Here is a 25,461-nt window from a genome sequence, read left to right as displayed (position 1 = left end):
GCTCATTTTTAGTATACTAAATTTTCATTTTTAATATAATACGGAATAAATGTTTAATTTTTGAAGAATTATTTTGGTGTAGTGAAAGTTTATTTTTTAGATGTATGACTTAAAAATGAGTATATATAGTATATTAAAAATGAACATTTTTTGGAGTGATGAGAGAAATTTACAATTATTTGAGAGTGTAAGAAATTTCACCTTGTAACTCTAACTTAAACTGGTGATTGTCTAAAATTAACTGGCTCAATATACACTGCTAAAAATTATGAAATTTTTGACCACCTGAAAGTAATTTTAAATCAAGTCGAAAGTCTTGTTTCGACCACTTTTAATATTCGAAAAAATTTTTGTTGTTATTTCTGATCACTTTTTACTTTCGACTTGATTTAAAATTATTTTCAGATGATTGAAAATTCCATAATTTCCAGTCATGATACAAGAAGATCAATATGCTGCTTTAGGTAAGATATGTGTGCAAACTGTGAGGTTAAGTTTTTAAAATTTGTGGACGCAACCCAAATAGAATCCGGATACACAAAAATTTAGTAAAGAATTATTCAAATTATTATTCATGTGAGCAAGATTTTGTGGTAAGATAGAGTAGCATCGAGCAGTTTAGCACCACATGACAACATTACACCTTATCCTCTACAAGGGAAGCAAATTTAGAGGGGGTCCAGCTCAACCCAAGTGCTAGGCAGAATGGGGGGAAAGAGATGACCCAGTTTTCTGTTGCTGCTTCTTCTGCTCAAAGCCTTCACACCCACTGTTCCTTCTTCCATGGCTCTGCTAATCGCCACTCGAAGCCACTCTCATCACCCTCTCCCACCATTCATCACCCCACCAGGTTTTCAATCCGAGGTCAGGTTTCTACTTTTATTATTATTATTATGAGGGAAACCCGCAGTTATTAACCAAATGCGTATATTAGTTAAATCTCGTCTTGCAACTTTAGCTGGCAAATCAATCTATGTTGTTCATAGCTGACTTCCTCCTAAATCAAGAAAATCAATAGGCCACTCTCGCTCGGAGTGGATTACTAAGTCAAATGTATAATAGAATTTGGGGTGTTTGATAAATAACTGTTAGCTGATTGAGTTAGTGAGTTTGACTAGTTATAACATTAGCTGATTGTAGAAAGATGTTTGATAAATTAACTGTTAGCTGATAGATGATTACATGCAAAATGACTTTCTCAAAAAATTATCAGAAAAGCTGTTTTGAGTAGCTTTTTAAATTTTAGTTTTTTGGAGCAATAAGCTGTTAGAAAAGCTAATTAATCAAACACTCATATTGGTTACAACTAATAGTAGTCAAATAAGTCAAAATTGACTGATAAGCTAACTATGATACCAAACAGGACCTTTGTAACCTTATGGTTCTTTGAATCACTATTTCATGACATATGTTGTCCTGTTCAAGAAACCTTTTTTTTTTTTTTTTTTTTTTTTTTTTTTTTTTTTTTTGTTGTTGTTGTTGTAACAATCTGTTGTTTGTATACAAAGGGCATGTTAAAGTTTAAAAGAGTCTACTAGAATGCATATATTAATAGTTGTGATTGAAAAGAAACCGGTATGCAAATAATCTCTGAAACTGAAGATTTGTCACTGCCATTATGATGGCAAATGGATTATATTGCAGTTGCAAATGACTCAGAAAGAGGCAAGCTGTCTTCTGATGTTATTGCCAGTGAAAGATCAGATGCTGACAAGCTGGTAGATGGCATGGATTTCGGCCAACTCTGCGATGAGTTTGAGTGCATTAGCAGCCCCTCAGTTGAAGCCACTGCAAGGCTGCTTGTCAAGGACATCATAGAACTTCGCGAGAGCAACCGCCCCATTGGAACATATGCAGTGTCTGTCAAATACAAGGTATGTCTACATACATAGATATCAATTTTAGAGTTAGATTAATGGTTATATGCTCAACACGCCCCCTCACGTGTGCGGTGGGTCAGATTCAAACCCATGACCTTTGGTCTGGGTCTGATATCAAATTGAAGCGTGTGCTCATCTCAACTAAAAGCCTAAGCTGATAGTTGGATTGCACATTAATGGTTATATGCTCAACAACCATTAATCATATATTCATCCTTAGCATCTTCACAAAGTGCAGGATCCGGTCCGGAGTTTCACTGGTCGAGAAAAGTACAACAGGCCCCTGTGGATAACAGATGCATTGGAAAACCCCACATCTGTAAGTTCTGCAGCTCTGGAAATCTAGCTAGTTCGCAAACCCTGCAGGGTCGAAATCATTTAATTTTGCAGAACTTATATAGCCTTCCTGTCTTTCTCTGCCATTGCAGAGTGTGCAAGAAATGGTGATGTTATCAACCAGTGTCTTGAACATCAAGTGGACAATCAGAGGGAAACCGAAATCTGTTCTTGCTGGCATAGCGGGTGATGTTATAATCAAAGTCGACTCCAAGTTCACTCTGAACCAGATCAGCGGGCAAGTGGTTGAGCATGAAGAAGTGTGGGACTTATCGTCATCATCTGTCGTTGCTCGAACGTATTTCTGGACATCGAGGCGACTGTATGCCAGCATCGAGGCCGGGAAGGACACTGCAGACTTTGTGAAGGAGGTGACGAGAAGATTCACCACAGAAAACAAAAACATGGAGGTTTATCCAGACTCCTATAGTGATCCAACAAAGGTACTTAGTTATTCCAATGTATGCTATCTCTAAAGTTTCCTTAAAGGATATGTTCCATCTCAACTAAACGTCTAAACTGATAGACTGCATTGCATTCTAGTTGTTCAGTTTTTCAACTAAATGTCTAAACTAATAGACTGCATTGCGTTTTGGTTGTTTGGTTTTTCAACTAAGTCCGTTTGGAAACCCGGAAAATGATCTCTGGAAAATTTTTTCCGAGTTTTCAGTGTTTGAATGCAACAGAAAATCCAGTCAACGGAAAACATTTGTCGTTGACCGTGGAAAATGAAGCCATTTTGGCGGAAAATGACTTCCGCCAAAATTTGGGGGAAGTCATTTTCCGCCAAAATTTGGGGAAGTCATTTTCCGCCAAAATGTTTAAACATACAATTCTACTCATTTTTCCAGAAAATAAACTAAACACACCAAGTTTTCCAAAATGCAACCAAACACTGGAAATGAAAATGTTTTTTTAAAAACTGACTCATTTTTCAGAAGTCATTTTCCTGCTTTCCAAACCGACCCTAAACGTCTAAACTGATAGACTGCATTGCATTTTGGTTGTTCAGTTTGACAACTAAACGTCTAAACTGATAGACTGCATTGCGTTTTGGTTGTTCAGTTTTTCCAGAGGGACGACGACTTCCAGAGAGACTTCTATCAGATTGCACTGTTTCTGGCAGTTGTGTATTTAGTCATACAGTTTTTGAGGACAACCTTGTAAGTAACATTGTGTTTCCCCCATGTTAAGTGCTTCTGTTCTATATCTGTAAGTATTATTGATGAAGTTGTATCAACTACATACACTCAAAAGCTATAACACCAACTTATACTTCATTGTAATGTAATGCAGTGCTAAATCACCATTGTTATTGGCACTGCTGATACACAATTTTATAGGGTTTTATGTATAAGTTTTTGTATGTTTGTACCTGTGATTTGAATGTAAATAGCTGTAAAAATAATGAAAAGAGGGGAAACCTTGAATCACTTGTGGTAAGGTGGGGAATTGACCACGAGCGTTGGAGGTTTGGGTTTAAATTGTATGTTAAGTCTTGAAGTTAAATTGACTTGATTTACTTTCTGGTGGATCCAAAGACGATTTTATAGAGTTCAAGATATATATTTTGACAAGTTAGAAACTTGTTATAAAAATATGTCAAGCACCTTGTGCTCAGATGATATGTAGTGGCTCTTCCATATAGGAGGTCATGAGATCGAGCCTCAGTGGAGGCAGTGTTGACTCTAGGTCATGAGATCGAGCCTCAGTGGAGGCAGTGATGAACAGATATTACAATGTAATAGAGTCAACCATTAAAAAAAAGTTATAAAAATATAGGTCATGTTAAATGTAATAGAGTCAACCATTAAAAAAAAAGTTATAAAAATATAGGTCATGTTACTTATTGTTCTAAAATGTTAAAATTCAAAAAGCTGCTTAAAGTAACTTTTTGAAAAAGTCATTAAACTTACTAATCCAATCGTTATCAGCTACCATTCATTTACCAAATACCCCATAATAAAATGAAAAGAGGCCAGAAAATGTTGAAATGAAAAGTGAGAAAAACGTGGTATGAAAACCATGGCTTTTTGGGGCTGCCCAGTCAGGAACCCCACTACTTTAACATTGATACATGTACCTGGCTCCGTAAAGAAAGATGGAGGAAATGGGAGGGTGAAAAAGAATACTTTTACTGTCGAAAAAATAACTATTTCAGTCTCTCAATTATTGACGGTATCATTATTAATTTTTTAAACTTTTATAAAATGGAAGTTTGATTTTTTTTTTTTTATGAGGTGGTGATTTTGGTTTACTTACCTGTTAATGGAGAATTTGATAGCTCAGAAGTGTAAATTACTATTTTGTATATATATTAATTAACAGGTTCCATGCATATAATGTAAAAGTGATGGATTTTGACGGTCTTTAGGGACTAAAACCATTTACCTTATGATAAATTGAAGGATTATTAATGCTCACATTAACAATTTAGGGATTAAAATCCCTATTTTATACAAATATAGAGACAACAAACATTGTTTTCCTTTGCAAAAAGCACGGTGGACCTGTAAAGATGATGCGCTTTTACCACTATTATTATGTACTTTAATTGTCACTGAGAACAAAATTGAGGAGATGGATATACACGGAAATATTAGGATAATTACAAAGTTATATTTTAATGTCATTTATAAGAAAGAAGCAAATTAATGTTGGGTAAAAAGCAAACGCTTTTTTTTTTTTTTTTTTTTTTTTTTTGATGACGAGGAAACCTGTCACCGATGGTGTATACTGGGTGAAGTTCACTTTTGTGTAAATAGTTTGTAAGTCACATAAGAGAGGTAAGTCACACTATGAAGACCTTGTACGTTGAGTTCGACAAGAAAGGTATTGTCAAGAATCAAACTTGTAACTTTTAAAAGTACGAGAATCATGTTCCACCCACTCGACCAACACTTCCAGAGCTTTTTGTTACTAATTTGATACGTGATAATGAAGGCATAATTAGTAGTGGCTTAAAGCTTAATCAATCAGAAACTAGTTTGATTGGCGTGAATGATTGTGCACTTTAATTCCTTAAGAGAAGTCATATGTTCAAAACATCATCTCGTATGGAAAAATCAATATAACAAACACTTTGTTCCTTAATTGGACTCGCCTGGTACAAACAAGAAATATGGATTAGTCTGAGTATGGTACAAGGTTAAATGTATCTCCTATAATTAAGGTCTACTCATGATATATAGTGATTAAAAAAAAAGTTTAATCAATCAAAAAAAGGTTATTAATATTGTATTGATAAAAAAAAATAGTTTTTCATCCTAAAATTACCTTTTGAAATAGTGAAGGTTATTCCACCATAAAGTTAAATGTAAAAGAACACTATCGAATAATGTTGCATTAAAAATGAATATAGAATATTAAATAAATTTAAGAGTTAATTACATGAATGGTAGCTCAACTTTTTCAATTTTTATCTTTGATCCATCACTAAAAAATTTGTTTGGAATATGTTAATTATAAAGGAAGAAGTGTAAAATCTAATATTTCACACGTTTTTTCTCCATTATTGTTCGTATATAAGTCCATTGCTACAATTTTTGAAAGTCTAGAATACATTTTAGATCATTGAATATTGTTTCAAAAAAAAAAATCATTTAATATTTATAGAACTACTGTAATTTAAAAAAAAAAAAAATCATTGTAACTACTATAGAACTACTGTAATATTTCACACTTTTGTCTTTATACATAAAGTATAATGGAGAAAAAATTATGTACTTCACACTTTTATCCTTACAATTGATGTTTTCCAAACAAATTGCTTAACATAGGACCAAATTGTCCGCACGGGCTTAGCTCAATGGTTCAGTAGGCAGTATCTGAGAAAAGAGACCAAAATTTGAACATCGATGGCGATAGTGTGGGAATTATGTCCAAAGTAAACAGATTTCATGTGTGCACCGACATTTGGCACTGTATTGAAAGCAAGTTCTAAGTGAAACTTTTCACTCACTCAACCTAAATTTAAGATGGAAAAGGAACATTCCTTTTCTAAACTAACTCTAAATTTATTATTAGACAAATATAAAATTTGTTTGGGTGAAGGGGTATACAAATCCCTAACGTTAATACAATTGGAAGGCACAACCCGACAGAAGCGATCACTGATCACCCCTTGCCCTACCTCCGATTTGTCATTCATCGGACTACAGGATGTCTATGTTCTTGCTGAAACGTCAGTGATGGCGTCAACAACTAATGATTCATTAAAATTTTAGACTAAGTATTAAAAAAAAAAAAAAAAACTGTTATTTTACCCGACATTGCTTTCAATGGGTTTATAAGTCAATAAATATAAGTCAAGAGTAAAATGTTGTCAATAAGGTTGCTACTTTTGTAGATTTTGTTAGAATTTAACAAAATCGAAATAGACCAGTCAAGATCTTCATAAATAACTGGCTCAAATCAAGAATGTTAATATTCAATAGACCGTTAGTTATTAATAAAATATACACTCTTAATTCGGCCAAAAACATAAAAAAAAGTAGACACACTAATAAAGTTCATTGGTCAACATTTCTGACTATTAAAGTAAGTAAAATTTCTTTAATAGTCACTTAGGTTCAAACTTGTGACCTCCCATTTGGGAGAGCCACAAAGGTGTCATTGAGCTATAAGCTACTTGGCAATACCGTTAGTTAACTAAGATGAAGAATAACGAAAATTTTAACAAAATTCATCAAGGAAAAGACCAAAAGCGTCATTTTGCTGACAATTCAAGAAGTAAAACGGGTAATACTCGTGACATACTTAGAGATTAAATTCGCGCTATTACCATATAATTCATATACCAAAGTGCAATTTTTTCTAATTTCAATTTAAATTCGTCACGCGTTTTTCGTTGTTGATGTTAACACCAGAACAAACTGCAAGCTCAGCAAAATGAATGAAAACAACAAAAGGGAACCATTTTGCAAGTTGCACTTAATGAATGCAACCTAAAAAGACAGTTGGAATGATTAGAACCAAACAGATGTATACATATTCTGATTTTTGTAGCAATGATAAACAAGTGCAAGTTGAAGCAAAAGGGGCCTGCTTGGCCACAGAATATCATTAATGGAACAAATTTTTAATGAATCACACAAGTTTATCAACTGATAAAAGAATCTGGAACAAGAACAACATAGGATCATAAAAAGATGGCACTTTGGATGCTACAAAATTCCAATTCTTACCACACTTGATAGGGGAAGAGAGATGGGGGATCCCCAGGCACTAATAAAGTGGGGCATACCTCTCCTTGTCCAGAATGAATGCCAATGGCCATACAACAACTTTCCCCTTGTAGAAAAACAATACCCTAATGATATTTTAAAGATACACAAAAAAATGAAATCTGGGTCGCAAAATTCAAATCCAGACCTTTGGTTGTTTTACCCTTTATTGGTTTTCGTCTTTGTCTTTGTCCCTCCTCCTGCTGCAGTTTTATCTTCCTCCTTTTCCGGGTCAAACCTTGGCAAGGTCAATAAGGTGTCTGCACGAGACACCCCTTCAAGGGAAGACCAGTCTTTCCAACCTAACTCTTGCTCGGAGGTTTCCTCGTTGCTCTCTTCTAAAGATTCCTCGACATCTTCACCGTTTCGAGCAGTGCTCGAGTGGTCCTTTACCTTCCCATTGTCATTGAAGGCAGAAGATATATCGTCTGAGTGTGAATTGAGGAAGAGGCAGACAACAGCACAGTCATCGACTTTGGAAGTTGGGTATTTGGTCCTCCAGCCTTGAACAGCTGTTTCAACCAGGAGTTTAGCTGCAGATGAGCGTGCAGGCGCTGAACCCACAATCTCTACCACCTCTTCGTTTGAAAGCACATCCCAAATCTGTGATATTTTATGAATTCATGTGTACAATGGAGATCAGATCGGAAAAAAAGAATCCAAGAATATGAAGACATAAAGAATCAAAATCAGATTCAATACCCCATCTGTTGCCAAGATAATAAATTCATCTCTCTCTGTTAACTGCCTGTATGAAACATCTGGTACAGAGATGAGACCGTAATCCTTGAGGCAAAAATCTCCAAAAGCACGTGCCATGGCAAGGCCAGGAGAGTCTGTATTTGGCAGCCACACTCTTGCAATCTCAGGCTCGTCACGAAGAGCAAATACACGTCCTTTATGCTTGCGAATCCTCTCGGCTTCCGCTGTCAGATAAAAGAACAAAAATAAAACGAGCTCAAGAGAACAATATTTGAAAGACGAAGGAATTTGGAAATCAGAGGATATCCATGATAAGAGAGGGAGATTAAACCCATAGAACTTCATTAAACTTCAAAATAAATAAGTAATAACATAAATTGTCAATTTCAGAAAGAAGATCAGCATGGAGGCAGCAAGATATATGTATACCCGGAAGACTAGGCTTGAGATCCACAGTCAACTGCACAGCAGTAAGAGAGTTGTCTTTATCTCTTGTACCCAGTACAGCTCTAGAGTCGCCAACATTCCCGATTATAAGATCCTGGCCCTGATAAAGCAATAAATTGATAATCATGAAAGGCTTCATGAAAAATAATAAGATAGTCAAGAATCATGCCTAGGTACCTGTTTCACAAGAGTTACTGCAGTTGTCCCACTGCAGAAACAATCAATACTTGTGCCCCTCAGTTCCCTATCCATGATCTTAAACGCCTTTAAAAATGAATCCTTCAATGTCAGAAAGACATCTGGTTGTTTATGAACTTCTTCAACATCAATAGATGCCATTGGAACTTCATCAGCAGATAAGAGGGAAGCACTCTCAGAATTCATGCTCAAAGCCGTATTTAGACTGAACTCTATAAGGACATCTTCACTTTTAGTATTAACTTCCCAGAGCGCACTTAATTTCAAGGGAAGAGAATCTCTCACTCTTTTTGCAACCATGTGACCATAGGGACCATGGCCATCAAAGACTCCACAAAAAACAGTATCAGTTCTTGAACCAAAATTCTGAAAATAGTAAAAATAAAAAATAATCAGAGACACTGCTCCCTTTCCAGGAAAGATGATTCAGATTACAGCAGAAGGTATAGACGATGAAACATGGGATGATCATATGCATAGGAAAAATGAGCCATCTAATAGAACTTTAGGTGCTACAGTCCATGTATTATAAGCATCAATAAGCAAAACATCAAGTGAATCATGGGTTATATCAAAGCATAGGTTGACACTGGACAAAGAATTGCAATCCTAGAGAGACAGAGAGAGAGAGGAACAAAAAACACTAAAACCAAATAACACAGCAGGAATTTAATGAGTAATGAAGAACACATATACTGATTGCTCATGAAACATTATAGCTGTATAACTCAAAATATGAAACAGTGCGATTAAAACATAAGAAGTGAGTGCAAGGACTGCACCTCCCAAACAATCATTGCATCTTGATTGGTCCCTTTCTTGCCTTGCTGTGTAAAGAGAGTAGCGACATCACTGGAGCCACTCAAGAACCTGCGCCCCGGGATCCTATGCAGATGTTCTTCCTTCCTAAGGTCAAAGGAAGAATTCCTGGACCCAGGCCTCCTCTTAGAATTCTTCCTCTTCCTCCCAATAGCAGATGTTGGGGATTGGAGAGGGCTCCTGCTTTCAGAAGACAAGCAGGACCCCATCTGGAGGGCCCTGACTACATTCAAAAAGCACTCCACAACTGCAACACAACCACACCCCCTATTTTCCGTATTCGACTCCGTCACAGCTCTCTTACTGATAACCTTCCCAAGTTCTTCAAAATCAACTCTCCCAACCCTCCACTTGATCCAAACAATTCACCAGATCCAGTGCCAAATTTCAATACAAAAAAGGACTCTAATTCCTTGCAGCCTCAATAAAGTAATGAGCTTTTCAATGGCAGACAACTATATATGTTAATCACTAAATGATCCTTATAAAAGATTAACACGAATTCAATAATAATAATATAATCTAATAATAACAAACTACCTTTTCTTTCCTTTTTCTGCACTTTACCAGAATTATTACAGATATTGGAGCAAGCATAAAGAACAGATCTTTCTAAGCAGAGCCCTTTATAAATTCATTTAATATGAACAATCCAATAAGTACCTTTCTCTCTCTCTCCTCCCTCTCGCAATCCACTCTATCACTGCTTGCAAAACCAATAATTCGGGAAGATCGCCTGAAATGCTCAAAATCCCGAATCCCCCACTTCCATTTCTGCTGAAACAAGCTAAGATTCCCAATCAATACAGGTCTGGAAGAGTGCCATTCCTCAAATCAAATCAAAATTAATGCACAGACAAGCTCAGAGTTCCACGATAATTGGTCAAATATAGAAATATATTAAAAGAAATCGCTAAAAAGAGTAGGAATAGCAATGAACAACGCAGAGTCGGAGAGAGATATGAGGAGAGAATTGAGATCGCAAAAAAGCCGCCGATGAGAATTCTTCAATTTTAGAGAGAGAGAGAGAGAGAGAGAGAGATTATTTATCTGGCTGTCAGGCCGTCTACATGTAATATGCATTTATCAACCGTATTATATACTGTAGTTTATACTACTTTCCTACTATTTATGTGTATGATTTGATTAATAAATTTTACTGAAATCATTTTAAATTTAATCTTTTTATATTTAACATTAATAACATATTTATATATTTAAAAATTATACTAAAAGTACTATAAGAAATAAAAATTTAAATTTATAAATAATTAAAAACTATTAAAAAGATTAAGTAAAGAAAAAGGTTGATTTGATCAATAAATAATAAACATAACAGATAAAATGAGATAAGATGAAATATATATTATTGTACAATTGTATGTTAGCTGATTGAGTTAATTAGAGAGTATAACTAGTTGATAACATTAGCTGATTATAGAAAGTGTTTGGTAAATTAATTGTTAGCTGGTAACTGTTTAGTATAATTTCTTTTCTCAAAAGGCTAATTGAAAAAGTTGTTTGTAGCAGTTTTTTTAATTTTAGCATTTTAAAGTTGTAAAAAATTAATTAATCAAACACTTATATTAATTTTTTAATCAAATCAAATAATTAATAGTGGTTAAATAAATCAAAATTGACCGATAGATCAACAATTTACCAAAGATGGCCTAGTCTTTGTAGTTTGTACCTTTCAGGATGGGAAGAAGGAGCTCCGTGCTGCAAAGCCTCACCATTTCCATCATTTTCACGGATTCAGGATGCGATATGTTTGGAATCTAATATCTATATTCAACATATCATATATATATAATATATGCAATCTAATTAAACTTAGGGGTTGTTTGTTTCAATTTTCAAACAATAGAATCGAAATCAGAATTGGAAATCAAATACTTGAATTATACTGTTAATGAGTTTAAACAGAAAATAAAATGCAATTAGTTTTTCTTCATAATTTTTTTAAAAAATATAATTAGATTTTAACATGGATACCATAATAAATGAAACGTAAATGTTTTGTTGACAATAAACCAATGATTCATATATTCCATATTAAATAAAATACAAAATGAAAAACATAACACTCTTTTACCACCACCACACCCCCCCCCCCCTCCCCTCCCCAAAAAAAAAAAAAAAAAAAATTAAAAATGACGTTAAAATAAATAGAAAATTAAAATTCCAAAGAAGAAAATCATATTAAAATATTTATACATTATTCATTAATTAAAAAGTGTTATTAAATTGAATTATATTTATTGAAACTACATATATAGACAGTGTTGCAAAAATTCCGTCTCGGCACCGATTAATCGGCGTCTAGGCGCTAGGCACTAGTCGGCCGCCTAGCATATCACCATAATCAATGGTCTAGGTAGCTGAATCGATGGTCTAGGCGGCTGACCGACTAGGCCGCCTAAGTGTCGCCTAGGCCTCCTAGGCACCGACTAACTATTGTTCCATTCTTTTTAAATGAGTTATTTTATTCAAAATGACATCGTTTTGAGCGTAATAATCCTAAATTGTTCAAACTCTAGATGTTTTTTAGGTTAATATTTAATATTTTAGTATTAACTATTAAAGTATTAAATAGTTTATAATTATCAAGTTTTAAAAAATAAAATAAAATAAACAAATATTTTTATAATAAATAATAAAATAAAAAATTACATGGCCGTCTAGGTGCCGATTAATCCCCGCCTAGGCGCCCTAGGCGCTCCCCGAGCGCCCGATGAGCGCCTAGCGATTTTTTCAACCATGGAGATATGTATGCATGTGTTTGTACGTACATAGTGATGGTAGAATTGACAAAAGACAAAAATAATAATAATAATAATAATTGAAGATAAACTTGCTATGAAAGTGTAAATGTACAACACAAAGAGTACTAAAGAAAGATTTAATGACACTTATTCTACTAACAAATTTTTAATTTCAGTTAATGACTAATGTTAAATGGTAAATTTGAAAAGAAATTATAAAGGAACAACAGAAATAACAAACACTTGATACAAATTATACTACCAAACACAATTGGCTTTTATAAGATTTTATTAGATTTTATTAGATTAGATACATCAATAGTGGGTTAAGACTTAAGAGTCACTACATCCTCCATCCAACTCACTCTTATACTTTTTCTATATTGACCCGACAAATTATACCTTGGGTCATGGTTCATATTGCATGCAATATGAACCATTAATAAATGTTCATTTTTAGTGTACTGAATTTTTTTAAAATATTATTTAAAAATGAACCTTCGATTACTAAAACTAGATAATGTATATCAACGGTTCACATTGTAATATGAACAATGCTCTACCATATAATGATTGAATTAATTAACCCAACCTCCCAACTTGAAGCAGTTGATTTTTTTCAAAACTTGCCTTTACACCACTGGAATAAATTTTTATTAGATGCATCACCTGTTATATATCATTCAAAAAAACATGATTTATGTTGGGCGGATTCAGGAAAGTATCTACGAGTTGGATTATAATTGTTGTTCCTACATAAGTAAAACTCAAGCTAAAACTTAATAAGTAAAGATATTATGTCTAATCTTTCATTTAAATACTTATACCATTTCCATCATTTTCAGAATTCATGATGCGACAATGTTATTTTGGAAACGAACAAAATAAAACTATGTTACGTATATCCAAAATAGTAAATTTATAGATAAGTGTAAAGCAATAAAAAATGGATTGATCGTAAGAGAGTATGGAATGTCACTGTTCCACATATTTAATTTATACATTTCGGACAAATTAATTACTCCGTATATGACTTCAAAAAAATTACTCCGTATATAATAACAATTATTGCTACTAATATTTAATGTCCATTGGTTAAGTTAAAACAAGTGAAACACATAAATTTTAAAGAAACATAAATGTAATACATTTGTACAAATCTAATAATAAAGTATTACAAAGTATTTTTTTTTTTTGTTAAAATGTTAACATTGATTAATTTCTTGTAAGATTTAAAACAAAATAAGTGTACTCCGAAACGAGTGGCTGAATAAGTGAAGTATGATTCTCGTACTAGAAAATTACGAATTTTCTATTAGTTAAACTCAATGGCAATGAGAATCGAATATTTGATAATAGTAAAGGGTTTTAAGTAAAATGAGTCATTTTATTTGATAATAAATAAGAATGGAATCAAAATAAAAATATATAAATAATTAATTAATAAAAATAAAAATATATAAATATATAAATATATATAATACATATATATACACCTACATAAATGCACATGTGTAGTTTAGTTGTAATTTTTACCTAATCCACTAATCTTCTAATAGTTCAGTTGTAATTTTTAAACATATAATAAATATAACGTAAATATACAATCAAATTATCAATTTTACATTTTAGTTTAGAATGAACAGATTCTTCAATTTCAATTTTTATTAATTAAAATATTTCTTAAGCTTTCCTTTCGTCAAACTCCATTTGATTTTGGCCCCCCACCCCCCGCACCCCAAAAAACAAAAATTATTTTTAAATTATATTTAAGATTATCCAATTGGCAACTATAGATTATTATTAATAATTGCTAGAAGTTATTGTGGGAAACGCAACCGTGCCCAGATTATGTTCGTATGGAAAATCTTATTAATTGCATGCAAATGCCAACTCACCATAAACACCCAAAATCTTATTCATTACCATCATTATATCATGAATTATGATGTATATAATATAGACTCTGGTCCAAACGATATCGTTTCAAGATAACATATATAATTAACAATCATTCCCACTATTTATTGTCATGAAATATCTACTAAATCTTTAACGTTACCTCTAGAAGGATCTACTAAATCTCGAGACTTTCTACCCCTCCTTTACACCAAAATAATAATAATAATAATAATAATTAACAATCATTCCCACTATTTATTGCATGTTACAACCAATATAATCAATTATTATGCAAATGTGATATTTATTTACATTAAACTTTATTTTTATTAATATATAGAACTAACTTTATGAATAATGCAATAAGTTATTCAATTAATTTAAATTTAAATGTACATAATTAAATGATACAAGTGAATAAGATTATTGTGTGGTTTACCTCTTCTATGTGGTTTGGGCGCTATTATACACGAACATAATTTATCAAGTGCACACTTTTAGTAGTGGTTTCGATTTTTCTCGTCATTAAAAAGAGAGAGAGAGAGAGAGAGAGAGAGAGAGATTACATTGGTATTTGGTCTAAGTACAAAAGATTTTTTAATTTACAAAAGTATGCAATCACTACTCAAAATCATGCTTTGAAACTGACATTATTTACATATAGCTGATCAGTTCAAATTAAGAAAGTCAATAAACGTGATGAGAAATTGGATAAATGTATTCGGATGAGACCTTAATGTCCACGTGGCAAATAAAGAAGATAAGAAAAGTACAAAACATGAGTAGTTTGTGCATATGTAGACAGATCAGAGGACGTGTTGTTTCATAAGACTAGATAGGGAAGAAAATCCATGCCAGGCAGGCAGTCCACGGTTACACAGGTCACGTGATGACAGGTCGTCTTGTTTCCGTTACAATGGCAGATCACGGTGGTCGGTGGGGATATGATCATCGGATCAGATCATCGCTTTATCCACGACCAGTCGACCACACTCTTAAATTCAGCACGCTAATACGTTATATATCTATCCAACAATTAACGTCTGGACTTTAATTTGCTTTGCTCTAACGACAATCTATCTACATATCATTTTTGTTTACGTGAGAATTCGAGCGGGAAAAGCTAATGACACTTTACAAATAAACCAAAATATTTTCTTATTTCTTTGTTACATGTTGGATTGGATACATATAGTCTAATATTCAATCTTAGATCAGGTAGTCGGTCTAAGCCTGATATTATATTAAACTTATGAAACAGGTGATAATTAGTATGGGAAATACAACTCTGGGATTTTGGCCCAATTTTAAAACAATGTTTTTCTTAATTGTTTTGAATATTACTTTCTTACGGGCATTTGCTGGGAAGAAATGAATTAGGGAGGAAATGAATTGTAATTCGGTGGGAATAAAGTAGGAATTCAAATTATATTGTTTGGTAGGGAGAAATAGAATTATTGGAATTGAGAAGGAAAGAAGTGATAAAGACTATAATACCCTTTTTGTAATAATAATAGTAATAACAATCAAAGGTAGTAGTATCATTTCATCTATGTTTCCTTTCTCAAATTCATTGACATGTACTTCATGGGGCAATTCAACAAAAAGAAGAAATTGTAATTTCATACAACCAAACAACGTAATTGAGGTATCCATTGAATTCCAATTCAATTACAACTAAATTACAGTGAACTAAACGCCCTGTTAATGTTTTGGGAGATCAAATTTGTAATTAATGTCCTTGATTTGAAGGATTTACTATATGTATTTAGTCCAAATCCTTAGTTTGAGGTATATAAATATTTTGGGAAAAGGGTTTGTAATTTTTTTTTTCACTAAGAACAATAACAATATCCTATTTTTACGAGTTTATACTTAGTTTTCAACTAGTTGACTGTTCTACCGGTAAAACCAACACTATATATACATGCATGATTGAGCTTATTTGAGAGATATTGATGGATTTTTTTACTTGTGAAAATAGAAAATGAGCGAATAAGTGTAAGGGGTGACTATTTTTAGAAAGGGAGGAGCATGTAGTTTTAATGAGTGAAAAGTGATTTTAGACTTTTAGTGAGAGTGAAAGAACGCTTATTTTCTCATTTTGAGTTAATTTCACTTGTAATAACTTTCTATGATTGTGGTATTGTTAGATTTAATCTAATTCTTTTAATTTGACAACTATAATTTGTTTTCACAATTAGTCATTTCTTTACATTTTTGTCATTCAATATTTAATAAAAGGGATTAATAACATGTAATTTTCACATTCAAGCCTCTTACTCTCAACATATAATTTCTTACCGTCTCTCTCGTAAACTTTTTAAATTGAATAATGAAATTATATGTTATCTCTATTTTATTAAATAGTGAAATGATACAAATTTAATAAGGAAAGGATAAATTATAACATCAAATAAAAGTTAAGGATGTAATAAGATACATTAAAAAATTACATGTAATAATATTAAAAGTAAAATTTGCTATCGTTTTTTTCCCTTTTTATAACCAAAGTCTAAAATAGTAAAAAAGCAAACTACTGATTGGATCTCAAAAAAGCCTTAATTGAATTCAGTTCTTTTTGAACTAATTAATCTTCTTCGGCTGATAAATCACTCGGACTTCCAAGTTCCAAATTGTTAACCCAACCTTAAAAATGGGTTAATGTAATATCTCCAACAACTTTAAATGAGGAAATACCAATTTTGGTTCTACGAGAATTAGCAAAATGACAGTTTTAGTCCACATGTTTAATTCCTATTAATTTTCATTCACAACTATTATTTTAGTGTCAAAATTTCATCACGCCGGTCACCCCTTCGTTTAAGACATGCCGAAATATAAAATTATTAAGAATATTTTCATCATTTTCAAATTAAGATATCAATTTGAATGAATTAAGTCTTAAGATCTATCTCAATTTACAATTCTACTCCTCAAATTAAGATAGGATGAAACAATATCAATCATTTTGCATAAACGTACGTATAAAATTTTGTCGGTTGGCAATTTGTATTATTTAGTTGGCCATTCTCCTACCCCCTTCCATTGGATTTTTTTGAGCTGCGCCAACTACCCAATCCAGTTTTAAAATATATTATGAAATCAAATATGGATTTACAAATTGGCAGATTGATTAAAGTACTTAATTGACAGATTGGGCAACACGCAAATAACTGTTTACACCAAACAAACAATATTAGAGAAAGATTTTTAATACATGTCTACATGTACTCCCTAATCTTATTTTTTAAATTTTACTCCCTATGACGGATTCTGATAAATTTTTTTCTTTTTATGTGTGTTCCAATACAAATATAGTTTTATATATAGAGTACAAGTTAGAAGTACAAAATAAAAGTACATGTAGCATTTTCCTTAGAGAAAGGTTATCCTTCAATTTATATCACGAGTTTCATGTGAGGAGACTTTTCACATGTAATGATAATTACGTACACAACACACAACATAAAGTATCATGAGTTACTATATATGATGCTTTATAACATAATTTTTTAAGAACTATTTTATTACCTTGAACTCAGGTAGAACTTACTTATCACCAATATCATAAGAATATTTATTTGTTATGTTAAATATAGGCTAATAATCACAATTTGATTTATTGGTTGATTAATGATGTTGATCGAACAAGACAGTATGTTAAACATGCACTCAATCACAATGTCATTTCAATTACGTTTCCAACTAATATTCATGTGGAAAACACGAAAACAGAAATCATGTTCCAATCCAAATATTATCTTTAAGATATGGCTTCTGAAAAATATTACAATTTTTTCATGTCGATTATTACTTAATAACGAATTAATCAAGTTTAACATGAATTATTATCTTATTATAAGAGCATCTCAAATAGTTGTAGTTTTTTAGAAGTTTTTGTAGATGTGACTAGGAAAGAGAAGATGAATGGAAAAATAAATTTAAAATTAAAAAAAAAAATTACGGATTAACGTGGAGTACACGCGCCCGACTGGGTGTGCTTGGTGCGCCTCACGCGCGCCAGAGAGCTTCTTTGCTTTTTTTGGTGGACCCCACTTTTTCTGCAAAAATCAAGTTTTTCCTGCAACCACTATTTTTCTTCTCTCTCATCTCCTTCTCTCCTCCACATAAGCATTAGCTCTACAAAAACCAATGAAAATCTCCCGAAAATGCTATAATAATCTAGACCAAATAACTTTAATAAGTCTCTAATTAACTATGTCATTGGCAAGAAGCAAACTAAAGAGAGTCCTTGAAGACACGCATACTCAAAAAGATTATAGCTTATATTTAGGACCGAAGCCACATAATGGAGCGTTATGCCATGAAACCGTGTTCACCATTCATGGTGAACACGGTTCCAACGGTGTTAGTACACCGTTATCTTATCTTCTTTTCTTTTTTTTTTTTTAATTAATTGCGTGACTTTTCTTCTTCATTTTCACATTTTGCGGTTTCACTTTAATTTGAGGTTAACAATGATTTCGGACATTCATAAATTATGAATTCATGCCTGCACATTCACTTTGGAACCATGCCTACACATTCCCGTCCGAAATCACAGACATTCATAAATTATGAATCCATGCCTGCACATTCACTTTGGAACCATGCCTACACATTCACTTTGGAACCATGAGATTATGAATTTTCTGTTATAAGATTATGAATTTTCAGTTATGAGATTATGAATTTTCTGTTATGAGATTATGAATTTTCTGTTATGCGATTATGAATTTTCTGTTATGAGATTATGAATTTTCTGTTATGCGATTATGAATTTTCTGTTATGCGATTATGAATTTTCTGTTATGCGATTATGAAAATTCATAATCTCATAACAGAAAATTCATAATTTGATCAACGCGCGTTGTTAACTCCACACCCGCAATTTTTTTTTTTTTTGTCTAAAAACGACGTCGTTTGGCCTTGTGTTCACCATTCTCGGTGAACACGTTTTCAGGGCATAATTTGCCCCACATAATCAAACCCTTAAATTCTATATCTAGGATCGGAGGTTCGGGGCCATATATATAAATCATACCCAAAGAGATTATATTTAGAACCGAAGCCTTATAATCAACAGACCAATTGCCTTCTTTTTTAATATGTGAAATAAAACAAATCCAATCTCTACCATCTACACATCATAACCTATATGGCTTCCAAAACATTAAAACTCGACTTTATTCCAACAGAAGGAAAATATTATTTGGGTTTAAAGTCTTGAATAAATGACATAAAACTATCCATTTATTTAAAATGTTAAATAGAGGTTTTAATACTATATATATTATATTTATCATTTAATCAATATCATTAAACTAGTGAGGACAATCCTTGTTGAGTTGATCAGCTTGATAATTATAAGATTTCAAATTCGACTCTCCTGATAGTTACCTATTGACATTCTGAATTTGAGCCAGTTAACTATAAATATGGATGATTTGAACCAATTAACTATAAATATGAATGGCAATTTCAATCTGCCCTATAAATATCCACCCAACTCAACCTCATATGGTGAATTTTATGTACTAAACTTGGCTAGAACTCACCCAACCCATCTTGTGTGTGTGTGGGGGGTGGGGTTGGGGGGGGGGGGTTGATGATGGAGTGAGTGGAAAATGTATAAAGTAAATTAGACGGGAATATAATCCTACCCAACCCATTATCATCCCTAAATTATAGACAACCTATAGTGATTTACCTTCTTGTAACTTTTGACCGACTAAGATCACAAAGCAAATTTTACCCACATAAATCAAAGTATCATTAAACTAGTGACAAGTGAAAAGCTTTAACTACCTCAATAAGTTCCATGACATATTGACAACACAAGAACAGAATCCACAGAGCCTTACTTATAGCAAGACACATAGTTCATACCAGACTTCAACTTCAATACAACATTAAAAATCAAGCAAACTCGCAATTTGGTACCAAGTTTAGCATTCTACTCTTAGATTTAAAAAAAAAAAAAAAAAAAAAAAAAAAAAAAAAAAAAAAAAGGGAAGGCATAGTAATACAGCAGGAACAGCAGCACTGTAATTTGATATGATAGTTAACTGGACATGATCAGCCAACCACAAGCATTAATCCTCTTCCTCAGCCTCCTCTAACCACTTCACAAAGGGTTCCAGTGACTTCACAAAAGTTTGCCTGAACACAACACAAATTTTGACATGTCAGTAAACGGATCGTTGGCCCAAATCATGCTGGTTTTCTCATTAAAACAATAAAAAACAAAAGACGACGGGTTTACCTGCCCTTGGGGTTAGTTCCTTTGCGGAACCAATGAAGAATGGTATCCTCAGCAAGCACTTCCTGGTCATAAAGGGATCTTATAATTTCAGGGAACAGCTTCAATAGCTTGGCATCTTCGTAGCACTGAACTTGGACTTTGTATATGAGTTCCAGCTCGAGTTTTCCAGTAGTGCAATATGTTTTCAACAGATCAGCCCATGTTTTCACCTGAACAAGGAAGAAGTGTAAATAATTGAGTGGAAACTGGAAATGTTCATTGAATATTAAGACGAGAAAAATACAACACGGGCATATAGGACTAGGACTGTGCCTCATAGCCTACAACACAATGATTTTCCATTTACATCACACACAGTAGATAGCTCCCTTAAACAGTTAACCTCGGGCATATAGGACTAGGATTAATGGAGGAACAAACACTGTTGATTTTCTGGTTAGGCATTCCCAGTTTCCCACATTAAAACATAAATTGTGGATTACCTGGCGAAGAGCTGAATTAGCATTCTGTTGTTGGTTCTTCCCAGACCACTGAACAGCATCCATCAACACATCCCACAGAATCCGCACCACCTCAATATCTGGTAGTTTAGCATCTTTAATATGCTGTTTCACTGTTTCTAAGACTTCAGCCATATCAGCTTCCTCTGCAATCTGAGTCGTTAATGCAGTTTTCATTTCTTTGAGTTTCACCTCAAAAATCTTCTTCTTGTAGTATTCTACCAAAGGTAAGAGGTCCTCCTTGCTGTGAAAAAGTGAAAGCGCATATGAAACACCTAACATAATTTTATATGCACTTCAGCAATAATAATAATAATTTCGGCCAGATGTCCTCAGATATTGGTTTTGTTCTGTACTTTAAAGTAAAGATAGCAATATGATCTATTTGATTTTAAACACTTAGGTTTCCATTAGGCCATTTAATGGTGATCATGGTCCAGGTGGTCAAAAGGTAAAGGATCCGGGAGATATGAAAACAAGAGTTTGCTATCTTATTTTTCTTAACATAGCTCAATAAACATATCAATATGTACACAGTGTCAAGAAAGTGCACTCAAGTATCAACAATACACAGTCAAGAGTGAAAGTAACCTCTTAAGTGGTAATACTTAATAAAGGGTCATAGGAGAAGAACAAGTAATCCCAATTAAAATACTAATGAAAAAATGATATCCTTTGGCAATTACTGAGTCATTTTTTTCGTTTCAAGTTATATCCACTTCCAATCTATTAGCCACTCTAAGAATCACAGGTAAGATAGCAGCAGCAATGATAATGATAACAAGATTATGGTGCATATCAGAATGTCTCTCTTTATCATTAAAAGTCACTTACGTGAAATGTTCATAGAAAGCTTCAGGTGTCCTCTTTGAAGACGGGAAGAATTCAAGAAGATTGTCATCAACTTTACCCCGCTTAAGAATTGATATCAGATCATCAAGACTGTTGTCGACCAAATATACCTTGAAAAAGTCAGTGATGAATGAGAGAACTAGCCCTTTGGCAACAAGGTTATCTTTGAGCAGTGGTTGGAACACAGTTTCTGGTGGGAGCCCTGACAACTTCTGAGAAAATGCAAGGGCTGTAAAAATTGCGAGCTTCTTTCTTTCATTATCCTCAAAGAGTTCCAATGACTGTAAGAATCTTCGCATAACATTTTCAAGATTCTTTATAAGAAATGGCTTTCTTCGTAGGATCTTCTGTATATAGATTACAGATGGAAGAATGGCTTCACGCTTAGGTTCACACTCAATTACAGAATAAGGGTGGCGCTCCCCCTCATCAGGTTTGATTGTTCCAGGTTGTGTGCGGCCTCCTGTGAAAACAACCTACAATAGCACCAGATACAAAGATGAAGATCAGAGCAGTGCATAGAAATACCAACCATTGAGGGAATCAAAGAAGCCAATTGACATGGAAATGCCAACATAAACTCTATATAAGCAATGAGCAACCCAAAGTAATCACAAAGCTAAGAATCTTATGAGTGCATGACCAATACGGTTAAATGACACTCCGTATAGTGAACTTCTGAAGAGATAATTGGAATGGAAAACACTAAATCCAGTAGCACTCCGTGGAAACATTTAAAATGGTCACTACGAATCTTATGATTATGTGTCCAACAATGGTAAATAACTGAGACATTACACATGTAAAATGAATTCCTAAGCCCTAAATGGATAATTGTGAGTGAATGCATTTTACAAACCAGTAAATTAAGAAGCTTTTATTAGGGTGCCCAGGCATAGCTCAGCCTTTTATATGCCCTAAGGAACAATCCTCATATTTCTTGGCCAAATGCCCAAATTAGATAGAAGTGCAAAGTAGCCTTGGACTCTGGAGTAACTAAAAGAAACATTGGATTTAAGATAATTACCTCAAAAAAGGTATCACCGTATCTTGAGAAGTTAAGCTCTGAAGACTCGACGCTCTTAGCAACAAGTTCCTGCACACAATATAACATTTAATCAATAGAACGACTATTTAGATGCCAGCAGCCAAATAAACCATGAGCTATAAAGATTTGTAAATAAATAAACCATGAGCTATAAAGATTTGTAAATAAATAAATAAGCAACGCAAATACCAGATCACCAGCATTATCCAGATATATCTGGATCACTACATCTGCAAATGCTGCAGGGTCCAGAGGCGCAGCAATATTCCGTTTGCGGGTCTTAATCCGCGTGCCACTACAGTTGCAATGAAAAATAATGATGATGAGTAACAAGAGAAAATCTTGGAAGAACCATAGTAATGGCAAGAAAGAAAGTAAATAACATAACAAATGCTTGACACAGCTGTTATTAAAAAATTGGACATGAAAATAATCACTTACCCTAGAGTGGGTTTCTCCTTTGAGCTGCATCATTCCAAGACAAATATTGAAAAAGAAAAGAAAAACAACACCTTTAGATATTAGAGAGTAAAAAATATCAAATGAATAAACACTAATTTTTAAGATAAAGAGAATATATACATTCTTCCAAAAGGCTGAACCCCAACCCTAAGAGAATATATACATTAATATACTAAGGGTGTCTATATAGTGATATCTACACACGTACTTACACATTCAAGAATCAAGATAAACAAAATATATATATCCATATACCCAATAAAAAAAATACAAACACACACACACAGTGATAAAGTCACGAATCTGAAATCTATAAATTACAAATTCAAAAACTTCATGTAAAATTGCAAGGGCATCGTATCAATAGCTGGGGGGAAGCTTACTTTAACATTAGAAATAAAAAGCAGACATCTTTCTAAAGTGAAACCCCCAAAAAAACAATAACAATTATAATTGGAAAATACACACTTCCGATAAAAATCAAACCTACTCATCAAAAGCATTGAAATTTGTACTCTCTTTAGCAAAAAATCGATGTTTTGGCAACCAAGAACCAGATCCCAGATCCAAAATCCCAAAATTGATTACAAATTAAAAATTCGTAAAAAAAAAAATTAAATCCGAAACATGGAATGATATAGAAAGCGACATAATCGTTACCTCATAAACCAAGATCGAGATGAATCGGTGTAGAGGCGGACACCCTCTGCTACGCTACTCGCGACGCAAAGTACGAAGAGGAGAGAAATGGGAAGGAGAAAAGGAAAAGAGAGAGAGAGATTGATTCCCCGTGATTGTGAAGCCTCTTCGGAGATGTTATATGCTCGGTATTTATGACGGAGTTGGGAAGTACATAACACCGTATGTTTTATTTAGAGCAAATATCACTTTTAATAGCAAAAATGGTAGTTTTGATCTACATATTTAATTTCTATCAATTTTCATCCACGAATATTGTTTAATATCAATTTTCCTCTATAATTATTGTGTTAGTGTCAAAATTCTCACGTTCGTCACTCCTTTTAAGACATGCCAAAATCTAAAAATTTTAAAAGTATTTTCGTCATTTTCAACTTAAGATCTCAATTTGAACTAATAAATAGATTTAAGTCATAAGATCGATCTCAATTCGCAGTTCTTATCATCATCCTACCTTAATCTGATGAGGAAAAAATTACAAATTGAGATCAACCTTAGAACTTAAATTCATTTTATTTATACTCAAATTGAGATCTTAAATTGAAAAGACGAAAATATCATTAATAATTTCATATTTCAACATGACTTAGACGAAGGAGTGACCGATGTGATTAATTTGACACTGAAATAATAATTGTAGACGAAAAAATTGGCCTAAACCAATAGTCATGAATAAAATTTTGTAAAAATTAAATATGTAGACTAAAATTATCATTTTATGAATACTCGTATTTCGTGAAACCAAAATTGGTATTTGTTGATTTTATTCGTGACCAGAAAGAAAAAGCATAATTAGGATTAGAAAATTTAGAAACGTGTTTAGTTGCATTAAAAAAAAAAAAAAAAAAAAAAAGAAACGTGTTTAGTTAGTTTACTTATATGATAATTTTAGGAGGTGTATTCAATAATGATTTTTGTATGCTTTTAATGACGTTTAGAATAATAAATTTTAAATAACTTTCATATAATTTTTTGTATCTTTTTGTAAACTTTGTACAAGTTTATAAAAGTCTTATATCACTCCTAGAATCTCTAAATCTGAGGCGTAACCTCTCTTTCCTCACCAAAAAAAAAATAAATAAATAAAAATAAAAATGGTAGAGTTTAACTATGAAGAAAATGTACGATAATGAATAATATGTTAAATTTAGGTATAAGGTTTTTTGAGTTTAAACATGGGGACAAAATAAATAGAGTTTAGATATTAGTAGAAAGAAAGTTTAGAAATCCTGAGTTGATTGATGGATTTCAACTATTTATATATGTGATGAAAAAACTTACAAAAATCATTATATATAAAGAGTATAAAAAATCGTAACTTTTAGAATACGAAGTGACATTTAAAGACTTAGGATGTG

General features: G+C 32.8%; 3 protein-coding genes across 3 annotated transcripts; 1 reads left to right on the top strand and 2 right to left on the bottom strand.

The window, feature by feature from the left end:
* Nucleotides 1–601: 601 nt before the first annotated feature.
* Nucleotides 602–3,582, top strand: LOC109187815. Its single transcript, XM_019338157.1, has 5 exons — nucleotides 602–864; nucleotides 1,645–1,874; nucleotides 2,119–2,199; nucleotides 2,309–2,659; nucleotides 3,282–3,582. The coding sequence occupies exons 1-5, from the start codon at nucleotides 720–722 to the stop codon at nucleotides 3,381–3,383; spliced, it is 909 nt and encodes a 302-aa protein (XP_019193702.1). The 5' UTR covers nucleotides 602–719; the 3' UTR covers nucleotides 3,384–3,582.
* Nucleotides 3,583–7,280: 3,698 nt separating this feature from the next.
* On the bottom strand, nucleotides 7,281–10,273 carry LOC109187813 (probable protein phosphatase 2C 33). The gene is made up of 5 exons (XM_019338155.1): nucleotides 9,571–10,273; nucleotides 8,768–9,154; nucleotides 8,573–8,690; nucleotides 8,144–8,367; nucleotides 7,281–8,044 (listed from the first exon to the last, which is right to left on the bottom strand). Exons 1-5 carry the CDS (start codon nucleotides 9,814–9,816, stop codon nucleotides 7,601–7,603), a joined length of 1,419 nt encoding a protein of 472 aa, XP_019193700.1. The 5' UTR covers nucleotides 9,817–10,273; the 3' UTR covers nucleotides 7,281–7,600.
* Nucleotides 10,274–20,106: 9,833 nt separating this feature from the next.
* Nucleotides 20,107–24,236, bottom strand: LOC109187814 (basic leucine zipper and W2 domain-containing protein 2-like). Its single transcript, XM_019338156.1, has 8 exons — nucleotides 24,065–24,236; nucleotides 23,384–23,407; nucleotides 23,132–23,237; nucleotides 22,922–22,990; nucleotides 21,877–22,370; nucleotides 21,025–21,286; nucleotides 20,543–20,751; nucleotides 20,107–20,439 (listed from the first exon to the last, which is right to left on the bottom strand). Exons 1-8 carry the CDS (start codon nucleotides 24,067–24,069, stop codon nucleotides 20,373–20,375), a joined length of 1,236 nt encoding a protein of 411 aa, XP_019193701.1. The 5' UTR covers nucleotides 24,070–24,236; the 3' UTR covers nucleotides 20,107–20,372.
* Nucleotides 24,237–25,461: the final 1,225 nt, after the last annotated feature.

This window comes from Ipomoea nil, unplaced genomic scaffold (assembly GCF_001879475.1).
Source record: "Ipomoea nil cultivar Tokyo-kokei standard unplaced genomic scaffold, Asagao_1.1 scaffold1421, whole genome shotgun sequence".
In the NCBI taxonomy this organism is placed as follows: Eukaryota; Viridiplantae; Streptophyta; class Magnoliopsida; order Solanales; family Convolvulaceae; genus Ipomoea; species Ipomoea nil.
Note: the sequence above shows the minus strand (reverse complement) of the source record. Positions and strands in the feature narration are given on the sequence as shown.

What these genes read in the sequence shown, in the direction of transcription:
- LOC109187814 (XM_019338156.1), bottom strand. An exon ending in ACGGTGATACCTTTTTTGAG is followed by an intron (nt 22,371 to 22,921) that starts GTAATTATCTTA and finishes GTGCTATTGTAG; the next exon opens with GTTGTTTTCACAGGAGGCCG. An exon ending in CTAATTCAGCTCTTCGCCAG is followed by an intron (nt 20,752 to 21,024) that starts GTAATCCACAAT and finishes TTCCTTGTTCAG; the next exon opens with GTGAAAACATGGGCTGATCT.
- LOC109187813 (XM_019338155.1), bottom strand. Translation starts at nt 9,816, where the DNA reads ATGGGGTCCTGCTTGTCTTCTGAAAGCAGGAGCCCTCTCCAATCCCCA. An exon ending in ATGCAATGATTGTTTGGGAG is followed by an intron (nt 9,155 to 9,570) that starts GTGCAGTCCTTG and finishes TACTATTTTCAG; the next exon opens with AATTTTGGTTCAAGAACTGA. An exon ending in CAGTAACTCTTGTGAAACAG is followed by an intron (nt 8,691 to 8,767) that starts GTACCTAGGCAT and finishes TTGCTTTATCAG; the next exon opens with GGCCAGGATCTTATAATCGG.
- LOC109187815 (XM_019338157.1), top strand. Translation starts at nt 720, where the DNA reads ATGACCCAGTTTTCTGTTGCTGCTTCTTCTGCTCAAAGCCTTCACACC. An exon ending in CACCAGGTTTTCAATCCGAG is followed by an intron (nt 865 to 1,644) that starts GTCAGGTTTCTA and finishes ATTATATTGCAG; the next exon opens with TTGCAAATGACTCAGAAAGA. An exon ending in CATTGGAAAACCCCACATCT is followed by an intron (nt 2,200 to 2,308) that starts GTAAGTTCTGCA and finishes CTGCCATTGCAG; the next exon opens with AGTGTGCAAGAAATGGTGAT.